Here is a 14,389-nt window from a genome sequence, read left to right as displayed (position 1 = left end):
TATCTTTAAATTTGTAGGCTAATAATGTCAGCTTACGATAAAAAAAAACCTCTTGAGGGTGAAACACCTGAGGGTACTTCATTTGAAAATTCTACTCTTCAAATATCTGGAAATACACAAAGTTCAAGTCCTTGTAATGAAAGTGGCCATATTGAATCTAATGTTCCATTATTAATGAACCATAACTTTAGTCGTATAAATGAGAATAATACAAACTTACATATAATACCAAACTCATCAACCTACGATCAAGTACAGAATCTTGCATCGTTAAGTTCACTTCAAAATATGGGATTGAATCCTCTGCAACAACAGCAGATGTTATTTTTGCATGCCCTTCAACAACACAAACAGCAACAACAAAATCAACAACAACAATGCCAGATACAATCACAACTTTCACATCTTTCTCAACAAGTACAACAAACAAATCAACAATCACAAATACATCAGCAAAGTCAACAAATACAATCAAAAGTAAATAATTCAAATAATCATTCTCCCCAGCAGCTACCTCAACAGTCGCAACAAATACCACAACTTCAACCATTTCAATTACATTCACAACAAAATTTAGGGTCACCACAATTACAACAACTACAATTTCAATTACAACAGCTTCAACAACAACAAAATCAACAACAACAAAATCAACAACAACAAAATCAACAACAACAAAATCAACAACAACAAAATCAACAACAAAATTTGCATGTATCTATGAATCCAATGATAATTAATAAACAAACTGTAAATCCTACAGTTTTTCAATCAACTGCATTAGTGAACAATATGTTATCTAACACAAAGAATAATAATACATGTACAATGAATCAAATACCTAGGGCTACAGTAGGATCACTATCTGGTAATATTAATCAACAATTTCCAATTCATCCATTTTTAATACCTGCTCTGCTTCAAGTACAGCAGTCTATTGCTTTAAGTGTAAATAATACAATAAATAATACTCATATTCCATCTAATACAACAAATCAAATATCTACAATACCAAAGTCAGATAATAATGGGAATAATTCTTCATCATCAACAGTAATTAATAATAAATCAACTCTTAATACAACAATTCCACCTACTCTTTCAGCATTGATACCACCACCAGGTCAATCTGGAATTGTTCCAGGATATTTAAATCCCTTTTTTATGTTACCAAGAGTTGTACCTAATCCATCTTTATATTTTGCCTTTAATCCTTCTATTGCAGCTGCAGCTGCAGCTGCAGCAGCAGCAGCAGCAACACCAACACCAACACCAACACCAACACCAACAACAACAACACCAACACCAACAACAAATCTTCAATCAACAATACAAACTAATACAGATTCTCATATTATAGATACATCTAATTTACTAGGAAATAACCCTATAATATCACAAAATTCCCAAAAAATAGAACCATCTTCAACTGGAATTTTATTAGATGATGACTTAGAACAATTACATAATCATGCAGAGAGTTTAGTTAAAACATTACTTGAAACTTCTGTTCCAAAATCAGCAATACGTTTACGTTTAGAATGGGATCGTCGAAGATATTGCTTTAAATTTACTGTATATCAAATAGAAGAAGTTCGTGATTCACTTGGTTATCAAAAAAAACGATTAATTCCAATAGATCAAGATGAATTATTTGTAAATGTGAATGCATCAAAACAATTAAGTATAGATAATATTGAAAAAGCAATGTGGAGTGCATTTGTATCAGTTAGGCATGCATTAGCAAAATATTGTGATCGTCAAGCAGGTCAAAGGAAACAAACTAATACATCAAGTAATTCAACTCGTGCAAATGGATCAAATTTATTAATAAGATCAGATGAAGATCAAATATTTAATGGACAAATAAAAGGATATAAGAAAGAAGAATATGGTTATGATGGAAGTAGATTAAATACAATTAGTATAAATACAGGAATTTCATCAAGATCTTACAAGATTTCAGAATCAGAAACAAGTGGAACAGGAAGAGGTAAGAGAAGTGGTAGTACAACAACAACTAGATCAGGCCGTTTTGTTGCTTTAAGGTATGGATATGATGATATACTTTTAAGTGATGATGATATGGCTGAATGTGAATATGGAAGAAAAGGAAGAGGTAGAAATGGTGTGAAATATATTGTTTCATCATCAGGTGAAGAAGATATTACTGGTGGATTAAATAATGTAAGTGGATCAAATACAGGGAATCGCTATGCAAAGACATATATAACATCACATAGAGGACGTCGTGCAAATAATAATAATTTATCAAATTCTACAAATATAGGTTATAGAACTCGTGGATCTTTATTAGAACCATATCAACATGAACCTATAGTAACAACTGGTTCTTCAAATACTCCAATATTTGTTTTAGAAAAAGATACTCCTGGTAAAGATCATTCTTTAGTTGGATTATATGCAGAATGGGTTGATAAAATGACCCAATGGGATGTTAGAAAGGGTCCATTAAAGACTGTTTTTGTTACAGATAATAATATTAATAATAATAAGAATAGTAGGGGTTCATTGAGATATACAACAAATAACTATATAAAGTGGGATTCCTCTCATATTACAAATGATTTAAGGGGTATACATATTCCACTCTCAATAGCAGGTGATTATTTTGGTTTACTAAGGAAAGAGATACCAATTAAAAGAATTGAATCTCAAGATTTGAATTTAGAGCCTTGTAAAAGTATTGAAGATTCAACTAGATCTCAAAGTGAAGCAACAAATAATGATGAAATTACAGAACAAAATATATGTAATGAAAATAAAGAAAAAGAATTAGATTCTTCTTCAGTTCTTGTTAAATTATCACCTCAGCAGGAATTAGCACATAAAATTAGTGGATTACAATTAATAACTATCAAGACAAATCATGTTCCAAATATTAATCAAATAAGATTTGTAAGTAGTGATAACAATGAAGATATATTTAATTGTACTAATATACAAAGTAATTCACTTGATGAGAATAATAATAATAATAATAGTATAGCTACAGAAGTAGCATATATGGAAAAAAAGTTATTAGAAATGGAAGTTGTTGATCCAGTATTAGTATCAACAATTCAGACTACTGCAGCATTAGAACAAAGAAAAAAACGTGAGAATAAACAATCTTCACATATTGTACCTCCAACAGGATTATTTCTATCACCAGAATACCCCTCTCAACATTATGAAAATCAAGATGAAAGAGAGGAAAGAGAATGTTTGATTGATAAATTAGAATCTTATAGAAATTTAGTTTTAAGATTTATGCATCAACAACATGGGGATGAATATATTGATGGCCAAATTCATCAACAAGTTGCAACAACTTGTACAATACAAGAAACAACTGTTGATGATAATAGTCCATGTGAAGCTGATATTGGAGTTGAATCAAGCACTGGGATTATGGAAGATTTAAATGAAAATTCACATGGTTATAATGAAACAATGGATTATACTACAAGTTGCAATAATTCATCCAGTACAAATATAAGAAAAATTAAATATCCGACACGTGGAATGAAGAGAAAAGTATCATCTAGGTCGGCAATTAGTGGTGAAAATCCCAATTTGGATGGTAATAGTACAAGTAATCAACATAGTGGATCAAGTTCTACAGAAAATATAAGTAATCAAGCATGTATTTTGAATACAGCTGACAATTGTACTAATTCACTAGGTTCATCAATATCATCTAGTGGTGGAGCTATAGCAGCATCTGCTATGTTAGAAGGATTAATTACCTCTGTAAGAGGTAATGCAAATGATAAATATCGTCAACAAGCTTATCCTCAAAATCGTTTTGTATCAAAAAAGAAAGGGAAAGATACAAATGAGATCTTGGCAAAATATGTAAATGAATTAGCTCATGAATATTGTTATCGTAATTTTGGTTCAACTAACTTAGCTGATGGATATATCAATGCTTTCAATAGTCATGTTTTAAAGATAAAATCAAAAGATAATGAAACTAGAAATATCGGATCAGTGATAAGCTAAAATTAATAAATAAATTCTCACTAGTGAAACTTTTAAATTTTATTTTGTTTTCAAAAATATTAATATACTAAAATGAATATATTTTATTAAATTATTAAGTCAAAAAGTTTAATTTAAATATTTGTAGATATATATTTGAAGATTTCATAATCCCTTATTACATACAACTACTTGAATATAAGAAAACTTCTAAAGTAAAAATTCCAATTAAATATGAATTATTAAGAATTGGTGTGAAGTTTCTTTTTTCTTTTTTTATAACTTGTTTCATAATACTTATAGATTGTAAACTTTAAAGGATTCAGATAAATTTACTTAAGTTTCAGTATGGTATTTAAGGTAAATTTTATCGATAGACTTGTTTTATTAATAAATTAATGTCAACTCATTTAAAAAAGAATATTGTATATTAGTATGATGTAATCGACTTAAGAATATAGAAGTACTTATAAGAGAAAAAACTAAATTTGGATACTATTACACTTTCAAAGTAGGATTTTGATTAATATTATATCTATTACTTAATAAATATAAGTTGTCAATTATGTACTAAGAAGATATAAATTTGGGATTATTCAATTAGTTACTGCACCCCACCGCCACCTATTAATAATAATTAAGCTTAAATAATTTTCAATGACATCTTTGCTGTCTCCTGAAATAAAGTAAAGATGGTACCTTACTATTAATTACTCATTACTCATCATATTAATTGTACATAAAATTATTATTACAATTGTGTTAAGTTATAAAGATAAATATTCACTAAGCATAAACTAAGATGAATGATTCTAGTTGGTCTCGTCTAATTTCTCAAATGGGAGTTAATATTCGATCTCTATCAGATGGTATTAACAGATTACCTCTTGGTCAACAATTTAAACAAACCTATCCAGAATATTTGAATGATATTGGAGCTTTATGTGCTTGTGTACGTATATTTCAGGATACACTAACCCCTGCATCACATCACTTAGCTATATTCCCCTATGAGAAAATATACAAAGATCCAATAGCTATTCCAAATTTACTAACAACAGCTACTTCAAATGGAATGAGAGATGAAATCGAATTGTTGAAAACAGAGGAATATACTGAAAATACAGATATGAGTGTTAAGAATTTGGTCAAACGAATAAATGACTTTAATAATATATTGATTAATATATCTCAAGTCATATCAGATATGAATATAACATAAATATACTTATAAAAACAAATAGATTGTTAAAATAAAAATTATTGTTAAGAGAACCACCTCAAAAATATAAAACCAAAAGACTCTTATCTTCTGTCCTATTCAATATATTAAAGATGAACTACTACTGCATATAGATATATTAATGAAGTGTCAGATTCAATATTGTTGGCTGATAAGTAATTTTCACTAGAAAAAAATCAATTCTCTAAATAATTCAATAAGATTGTCACCTTATATTACATTAGACATTCTAATATATTACTATCCACTTTATCCTAATTTGATCTTTTCACCTGAAGCTATATTTCCAATTACAGTTTCTGAAGATTGATCTATATCTACATCTAGAAATTTGGATTTATCTAATAACTGGACCTTTTCACCAGGTTTAAAAGCAGGCATTCCTCTATAAGGACAACCACTACATCTAAATGCATCACCTTTGTAACAATTCCCACAACTGGATCTAGCAGTACCTATTTTGGCTTTTTCTAAATAGATTCTCCTTGCTTCCTCAATTCCAACTTCTTCTTCAAGTTTGGATCTTCCACAAGTGCAATTACTACAAGCTCTTATCTTATTTGAACAACTTTCCTTGCCTTTACCTAATTGTATATAAGACTCCATACTTGGGAGTGTTTGTTCAAAGGCTATATCATCTATTATTGCATGAGCTTCACCTAACTCCCATGTCGGTTTTGTAAATGATAATATCTGATTTAATTTGATATCTCCATACTCAAGTAATATATTAGACTCTGTTCTATTCATATTTATAAAACCCGAGAATAAAGCATTTTTCTTAATATCTTGTATACCAAGATCCACCGAACATATAATTTTCACGACTCCTCCGAGTCGGAGTACTTTATAGATATATTGCAAAGATGTAAATGAAGTCATATATGAAATGTATTCGGGAGAGCCAACAACCCACAATTCACCATACTCATTGTTACTTATTAGACTTTCTATATTTTCAATATATTCAACAATTCCACTCTTACTTATGTAGTCCAGTACTCTAGAAATATACTCATCCTTCTGATCAACAAGTATTAAACGCTGTGCACTCATACTAATGAATAAATATAATATTGTTCAATTGCTAGAAAGAAGCCCATTACCAATAATTTATTTTTGCGGTGACTTGGAGACAGTTGCGTACCTCGCATCTTGCATTAATTATATTTCATTATAAAAGGCTATATAATGCAGAAATATTACAAGACAATTTATATAATTGCTACTCGTGTAATGTGCACATTTATAGTAGCTTTTTATGTATTAGTGTATAAAACTTGGTACCCACTATTATATATTCGGTGATTGTTCTATTTAAGATTTATGTATTTACCCTTACTTTAATTCAGTTAGCTTTAATTCATTCTTTTCTACTTCCATATAGCTAATCTCAACTACATTATTAAGAAGTTGAGACATATATAGTGATATATTGCTCTTAAGTTTATGTAGTAGACTAACATCAGAATTTATAACTTGTTTGCATTGTTGCAGCTCATTTTTTGCATGATTCTCAGTAACAATAAGTTGTTGTTCCAATTTTGCTACTCTACTTCTAGCAGTCTCTAGTCTCTTTAAGGCTTCATCTTTTTTCTGCTCAAATTCAGTTTTGTACTTTTTGACTTTTTCTTGTATTTGCTCTAATTGTCTCATTTCACGTTTGTCACAAACTGTCATATCTCCATCTAAATTTCTTATCTTTTTTTCAAGTGCATCACATGCTTGTTTCTTTTGTATAATTGTATCTTTTGTACTCTTTATTATCTCATTAAATTGTATTTCCTGTGTTTTCAGCTTCCTTCTCCACATTTCTACCTCTACTATGCACTTTTTACAGCTATGTTTCATATTTCTCCAGCTTTGGCCAATAATATCATCTATTCTTGTCTCCTTATTCAACTCATCAGAGCTTAATATTGACATAGATAAATTTTGCAAGGAATTAAAAGATCCAATTTCATAATTTCTTATTTCATTTGATGTAATATTTATAATTTCTTGATATTTGTTATTCCACAATCTACTTAACTGATAAAGCTTTGTTGATAATTCCTCTATTTGAAGTTCTAAAGCCCAATTTTCCTTTTCTGCTTTTTCACGATCACTTCTTAGATTACGGATTGTTTGACGTTTTACTTTCATGTCTTGGTATACTCTCGATACATCATCCCTCTGAATACTTTGTGTAGCAATTCTTTTTTGTAACTTTTCTACTTCATCTTCAATAACACGTAACTCCTTTCGTTTTATTTGCATAATGTTCTCTTTGTCACTATAGGAATTATCTGCCTGTCTAATTGCTGTTAAACACTGCCCCACTGCATATTCCATTTTTAGTATATCTTGCGATAAAGTATGATTTTTTTGCAATAACAGATCACCTTCTTGTAATTCATGCTGAATTTTTTGCATTTCCATTTGCATCTGCTCCAAATCTTGTTTTTTCCTATCAAATGCTTGTTGGGCTTGACCTTTTCTTTCACGACAATAGGCTTCTAATGTTTCAGCTAATAATCCACCATCACTTTGACCACCTAAAAATAGTTTATAACTTTCACTAAGCCTTTTATTTAAAGTCTGAGATAATAGCTTTGCCGAATCAATTGACATATGATCTGCATTCATGCTACCAGTAGTTCCAGTAAAGGCATTTGCCAATGTGCTCGTAGCTGTTAAGTCCGGAACAAAATTTAGTTCACCTTCTTTACTAAAATTTAAATATGGAAATATAGCTTGTTCATAATCTAGTAGCTCACATAGCCAAGACATTGCTGCAATATGTTGAGGCCATGTATTAGGTGCACCAGGTGCTATTATTGTAGTTTTATTTATTGTAAATGGATATCCAACATCCTTAAAAAATCTTGGTATATCTTCATCTGGTCTACTCAGTTTGATCTTTGGATCATATTGATTAATAATAAACTGCAAAACTTCTAAATAAAGTGTTCTTGTTGGACTACTCAAAGATTTTGGATTAATTTGCCCATGATAACCTCTTTTACTCAAAAATGTTAATATTGTTTTTAGTCCTTCTCTTTTATTATCACTATAATTCCTTGTTCTTGAGGATGCTGTTAGAGAATTTACAGAAATATTCTGATAACTACCAGAATTATTACCTGAATTTATAAATGTGGCATTTGAATTCACATTACTTTTCATTACACGGTTATTAGAGTTCACTGGGATATTTTGATTTGATACCCCTTTATATATTCCACCTACCGCTAACCCAGTGCCTTTAGTAGAGAATGATGTAGTTGCATAGTGGGTTGGAGACTGTCCCTTATTAGTACCCGTTGTAGGACGAGTTGCAGAAGCTGGGAGAATGTCGTTTGCGCCTCCTCTCCTTGCTGAATTTGCACCAAGTTGATGTGGAATACCCGAATTCATTAATCTAGACTCTGTTTGCTCATGTAAAATGTATTATTCCAACTAATACAGTTATATTAATAATAAAACTTAGCAAATACTCCTTTTGACTTAGTTACATAATGTGGTTAAGTGCTGCAAAGTTTTAGCGCCTACATAGGTTGTGTTGTTACGTTATGTGGGGAATGTGCATGCAAATTTTGCATGTAGATATAAAACGTTAAAAGTCAGATTTATTAATACCTTAGTAATTTGTAAATACACATTAACCATTAAAGTTATATTTGTGAAGTTATATATCAGATATAGAATTAGAAATATACATTTATTATAAGCTTTATATTTCATAATTTGCACTGGTAAAGTTATACTAAGAGTATACTACCATAAATCAACATCAACATCTAATTGAGTATAATCAGTAGATATGTCAGCAGGCTGTTGTGAAATATCTTGAAGGAAGGATGGGGTTTGAGTCTCAGTTGGGTTAGATGCAAACCAGCTTGCCATTTCATCAAGCTTACTTGTCTTTACAGCATTAGCTTTTGGGGCCATTGTTACAATCATACGTTGTTTTTGTAATACTGGTCTAGCTGCTAGAGTTGTGCGTCTTGAAGTCCCACTAATCTTCTTCTCCGTTGCCTTAATTTTTATTAATGTAGAATTCTTTTCTCTTTGTATAATATTCTCTTTTTGTTTTTGCCTTTTTTGCTCTTCTTCTTTGGCCCTTCTTATATTATCAAGAGTTGAAATAAATGTCCAAAGAGTACTAAAGAAGTCTGCCCATACAATTTTTGAAATAGCTATTTGTGGTTCCCCTAAATATAATGCAACTTTTCCTAGTTGCTCTTTAGTTGTTTTGAGTGTGGCATTCAAATCATCTATTTTAGGTTCTGCATCTGCAATAAATTCTGATAATATTTTTGCAATAGGGTCTTTATCGCCCAAGGGTCCAGCCTGTTCATTTGTTTTCTGAGCCAATTTCATAGTATTTTGTAGCTTAGTCAGACCATTAGAAAGTGATTGAATTTCACCTTCAATAATACCCAAGTCACACTTGGTTACCTTTTCTAGTAAATTTAAAGATTCTGCTAAATTAAGTAATTCGGGTTTATCACGCCATATAATATCTCCAATATACTGTATTAATGTTCTGACGGGCTTTGTAGAAGAGCGTACTTCACTTAGTTTAGATAAAGAACTTATTCTAAAGCCCTTAGCATCTCCCTTATCTGTATTACTGTTCATTATATTACCAATAGATAAAATAATTGAGAATACTTTTTTTAGTTTCAAGCTACTACGAATTTCATTACAAGCTCCTAACATATCTTCTAAGGGACCTTCTAAAGTGTTCCAAGTATTATTAAATGTTAATTTATACAGCTGCGCATTTAATCTTTGAGTGAATAATGGAATACCAATCATTGCAGCAATGAATTGTTCAGGTTTATCTAGCTGTGTTAAATCACCACCTGCATCAATAAACTCTTTGACTATAGTCATTTCTTCTGGTGTTGGACTCATTGATATTAAAGCCTCAGTAGCTTCTACATCTAAAATATGTTCGTCTAAATCTAGTATGGCATCTCTTAATTGTTGATATGTATAATTGTTGAAACGTGAAAGAGCAATGCTAATATTGTATGCTCTCTTAGAATCTGGTAATATTTGTAATACTTTAGGTTTCTTTGTTTCTAGACCTGCTTTCTTAGATTTATTAGTATCTAGACCAAATATTTCTTCCAAATTTCCAAAATCTAATTTCACAGGTTCCTTGACATCCCAAATAGTATTTTGGATATTTTCAACTTTGTCCCAGTGCAACTTTTTTATTTTACTAGGTGGACCAGAGAACTTCTTTGCTTTTCCAAAAGTTTTTGTACCTTTTCCCTTTGGTGGACCTTTCAAACCAGGAGGCCCTTTTCCCAGTGGAGGAGCACCTTTTCCATATGGAGCACCTTTTACTGGTGGACCTTTTCCTTTTGTTTCAGGTCCTTTTGCTGGTGGTGATTTAGCATCAGATTTAGCTTTTGATACTTCTTTTGATTCAGTTTTTATAATAGGTGCTTGGATAGTACCTATTCCCTCTAATAGATTTGCAAGTGGAATACCGGTAGGTATACCATCGAAATTTGGAGTAGAAGAAGTACCATTAAAGGGCTTGTACTGAGCCATTGAACCTAATAGATCTTCTAATCCTGATCCTGGAACAACAGGAGAAGTTTGATTAGAATGCTGGAGTGGTAAATTCCATTGATTTGCAGCCATTAAAGTTAATCTTGTAGAGGCACATGCAAATGATTCTAAGCTTAGTGAGTAAGGTAACTTTAAAATTATTTTACCTTGACTATTGATACATTCAACACAAGGTAAACGTCCAGAGTCTGTATCTTCAATTCCAGGTCTTATGCCAGTAATATTTTCAAGCTCAGTATTACTGGGTAAAGGCATAGAATACTTTGCAAGTCTTGATGTAACTGAATTAGTTGAATGATTTAAAGCTGTTGAATTTTTCAAATCATTAATATCTGAAATATGATCAGATTCTTCTAATATACGAGTTACATATAGAGGATATACTGGATTTGGTACCCAAATTGTCTCTTTATAATAAGCTTTTATATCATTTGTCCCTTGGGAGTCAACCAAAGGTAACAAATAGGGGACTTTTATATTAGCATTTTTCTGTTCCTCTATAGTAACTTTTCCTTCTAAGGTAACATAGGGTTCAGGTATTTCCCACTCCCTCAGAATAGGAATTACATCTTCATTTAGAGTCATTGTTACACCTTGTTCTCCCATAACAGCAAACCCCTTTTGCAGTTTTGGTATATTGACTATTGGAAGCCTCCTACGTCTTCCTTTTGCAAATGGTGGTAATGCAAGCATCGTTGAAACAGCTAAATAATCGGGACCTGTAATTCTTATTTGCAAATGAGGGAGTATCACCGTTGAGTTAACAGTCATACTTTGGAAAGTTTCTCCATATAAAGCACGAATACGTGAAACAGACATAATTTGTGATGTCTGTTTCTTATCAAAAAGTGATTGACTTTTTAAGCTCTTTTTATATTTTGTATCATAGAGAAATGTTTCCAATTGCTTATATCGAAATTGATCTATACTAGGTGCTAGAGAACTTGCCAAAAGTGCTGACTCTTCATACATTATTGAAGATAATTTCTGGGCTCTTCCAATTGCCTCTTTAACTATATGTCTTAACCTATTTTCAGCTAATGAAATAGGATTCTGAAATTCTCCATCAGCTTGTTCAAATATATCTTGTTTCATATTTAAACTAGTATAACTCTGGGAATTTTCAGATATATATACCTGTGTATCAGCATCTAACTGCCTAATAAGGTGATATACAAATCGAGTATCTGTATGCATAAAACCAAGATATTCTCTACGGAATCTATATACTTCATTGTATATTTCTAAAGCATATCTAAAATTTCCAGCTTGATGAAAAATACACCCTAAAGCCAACATACAATCTTGAACAGCTAAACAATCTCTTTTGCGATTTATCCTCATTTGCATATCTAATGCAACCATAACATATTGCATTGCAAGTTTAATTTCACCAGTAAGTCGACATATAAGTCCTAAATTTGAATAGCAATCAGCAACTCTTGGATGGGGTGGAACTTTATCATGATCACCAAGAATATCTATTCTGATCTCCAAACAAGCTAAAATGTGTTTTTTACATGTATCGAAATCTTTAATTCTAAAATAGTAGCTAGCTACGGTTAAATAGGCATCACTCATCACCAAATCTTCAGAACCATAAATCTGATACATTAGAAGCAAATATTTCTCAAAATAAAATTTCGCAGAATTATGATCTCTATACAAACTACATAAATCTGCCAAAGTTAACACAAGACTACATAATACAGATGGTTCACATGATATAGTAGGACCTTGAACTGAAGCATTATTACCAGACATTCCACTCAATAATTGTGTAGAAACACCAGTAACATTATTTGGAGGATTTCCAGATATAGATTTAGTATTATTTACATTATTTATGTCATTGGCCACAACCATTATTGTATTCTCAACAAGATATCGTAATTCACGTAGGTATACTTCTCCTTTAGCTAAATCACCTGCCAAACCACAACATTTACTAATTATAATCAATTCTACAACCATTACGCCTTCTAATGGGTGTCCCAATAACTTTGACAGGAATGCTCTACATAATTCATAACAATGAAGAGCCTTTAGAAGAGCATCTGCATATTGAGACTTCATAAATGAATCTATAGCTGAGGTTCGTAACCTTCGAGATATCCTTTGTATTTCATGTATCTCCCCTTCACTTCTTGTATCTTCAAGACGTTGTAATAGTAAAAGAGAATCACTCATTGTTCCAAATTTTTCACTAACTGTTTGCGGTCGTGCCTTAGATGCTTTTCCAAACAAAAGATTGTTTTTTTCAGCAGTTGTCAATGTGAAATGTCTTACTGCTAGTTGCTCCTTAAAACTTTGGCTCAAAGCTGCTAGTGAATGCTCTGCAGATTCTGATAATTTTGGGTCCAACACGCTAACATGTAACTGAAACATTTCCTGTTCTCTTTTTAAAATATTCAAACTTTGCCAGGCATCATTTGACGGCATATTAGTTTGAACTTTGTCCTGAAAAATCAGCTTATGAGCTGGACCAATATCAAATGGGAAAGTTCCTTCCAATAGTGTGCTACTATCATTATATCCCGGAAGTATGTTTGTACTAGACATAGAAACTTTCTGCACTTCACTACTAGGCTTGGTTTCTAGATTTTTTTCTAATGATGCACTACCACTTAATTTCGGATTTAATGGATCTCTATTCGATATTTTTGGATCTAATTTTAAAGTTGCTGAATTTTCTCTTGGCAATTTTTTTCCAAGTAAAGATCCCTTAACAAAAGGTTTCAAGGGTATATTTTCTTTTGAAACTATAGAAGATTTACCTGATAAGCTTAAATCTACTTTTTGAGTTGATAATGTGGGTTTAGCAACTTTAGCTGAATTAGATGCTAATTTAAGAAGAGGACCACTATTTTTCATCTTTGGAGGACCCTTAGCCCCCAATAAGGCTTTACCCTGCAGGTTTTTAGGTAACAACATAATAATTAAGAATATAAATCAAATAAATAGAATTTAATGATATCTTAGCCTTGTTAGAGCCCCTATCTTTCTCCATATTCTTTTTGGAATCTTAATTCTTTAAATTTCCTTAAGGCTTCTTCTACACACTAGTCATGGTGCACACTCTAGGCTACACACAATCTAATGAAAAAAATTAGTGAATCAAAAAAAAGTCAAAAATTAATTATACAATTTTTTTTTTCTAATAAACCCCTAATGTTTAATCTATTATATTATATATAGTACTTTTCAGATATCATACATTGTTATGTAAAATCTCCTAGCTACTTTTGAATTATCTATTTCATTAAATATTCATAATATCCTAATAAAAATTTCGTTGTACAATATATGAACTATCCTATACAGTAATTGGTCAACCAATATTTGAACTTACTCTTTCAAGAACTTGTCATAATCAAAGTTTCCATCGGGTGATGCAAAGTCACTGAATATAAAATATTTAGTAATATAATCATTTGGAATCAATAAAGATAATTACTTACACTAGTAGATCTTCTATATCCTTTTCTTGTAAACATTCCCCAGTATTTGCAAATAATGAAGTAAACAACTTTTTCGTAATAGTTTTCGTATTCTGGATATTATTAAAGATAGTTGAAATTG

The 14,389-nt window shown here is 31.0% G+C and overlaps 5 protein-coding genes across 5 annotated transcripts, besides 6 other annotated features; 2 read left to right on the top strand and 3 right to left on the bottom strand.

Moving 5' to 3' along the window:
• Window positions 1-24: 24 nt before the first annotated feature.
• Window positions 25-4,008, top strand: CMU_020660 (uncharacterized protein; the record flags this gene model as incomplete). The annotated part of the gene is made up of 1 exon (XM_002142635.1): window positions 25-4,008. The coding sequence occupies one exon, from the start codon at window positions 25-27 to the stop codon at window positions 4,006-4,008; it is 3,984 nt and encodes a 1,327-aa protein (XP_002142671.1).
• Window positions 340-378: a microsatellite.
• Window positions 591-705: a microsatellite.
• Window positions 1,241-1,315: a microsatellite.
• Window positions 2,495-2,524: a microsatellite.
• Window positions 4,009-4,038: 30 nt separating the features above from the next.
• Window positions 4,039-4,131: a sequence feature (AT_rich).
• A 658-nt stretch (window positions 4,132-4,789) lies between these two features.
• On the top strand, window positions 4,790-5,209 carry CMU_020650 (uncharacterized protein; the record flags this gene model as incomplete). The annotated part of the gene is made up of 1 exon (XM_002142634.1): window positions 4,790-5,209. The coding sequence occupies one exon, from the start codon at window positions 4,790-4,792 to the stop codon at window positions 5,207-5,209; it is 420 nt and encodes a 139-aa protein (XP_002142670.1).
• A 270-nt stretch (window positions 5,210-5,479) lies between these two features.
• On the bottom strand, window positions 5,480-6,286 carry CMU_020640 (uncharacterized protein; the record flags this gene model as incomplete). The annotated part of the gene is made up of 1 exon (XM_002142633.1): window positions 5,480-6,286. One exon carries the CDS (start codon window positions 6,284-6,286, stop codon window positions 5,480-5,482), a length of 807 nt encoding a protein of 268 aa, XP_002142669.1.
• Window positions 6,287-6,568: 282 nt separating this feature from the next.
• Window positions 6,569-8,629, bottom strand: CMU_020630 (HEC/Ndc80p family protein; the record flags this gene model as incomplete). Its single annotated transcript, XM_002142632.1, has 1 exon — window positions 6,569-8,629. One exon carries the CDS (start codon window positions 8,627-8,629, stop codon window positions 6,569-6,571), a length of 2,061 nt encoding a protein of 686 aa, XP_002142668.1.
• A 360-nt stretch (window positions 8,630-8,989) lies between these two features.
• On the bottom strand, window positions 8,990-13,741 carry CMU_020620 (formin-like family protein; the record flags this gene model as incomplete). The annotated part of the gene is made up of 1 exon (XM_002142631.1): window positions 8,990-13,741. The coding sequence occupies one exon, from the start codon at window positions 13,739-13,741 to the stop codon at window positions 8,990-8,992; it is 4,752 nt and encodes a 1,583-aa protein (XP_002142667.1).
• A 196-nt stretch (window positions 13,742-13,937) lies between these two features.
• Window positions 13,938-13,972: a sequence feature (AT_rich).
• Window positions 13,973-14,389: the final 417 nt, after the last annotated feature.

The sequence above is a fragment of the Cryptosporidium muris genome, genomic scaffold (genome assembly GCF_000006515.1).
Source record: "Cryptosporidium muris RN66 scf_1106632373441 genomic scaffold, whole genome shotgun sequence".
NCBI lineage: Eukaryota > Apicomplexa > Conoidasida > Eucoccidiorida > Cryptosporidiidae > Cryptosporidium > Cryptosporidium muris.
The sequence above is the reverse complement of the archived record's forward strand: the minus strand, read 5'-3'. Positions and strand labels throughout refer to the sequence as shown.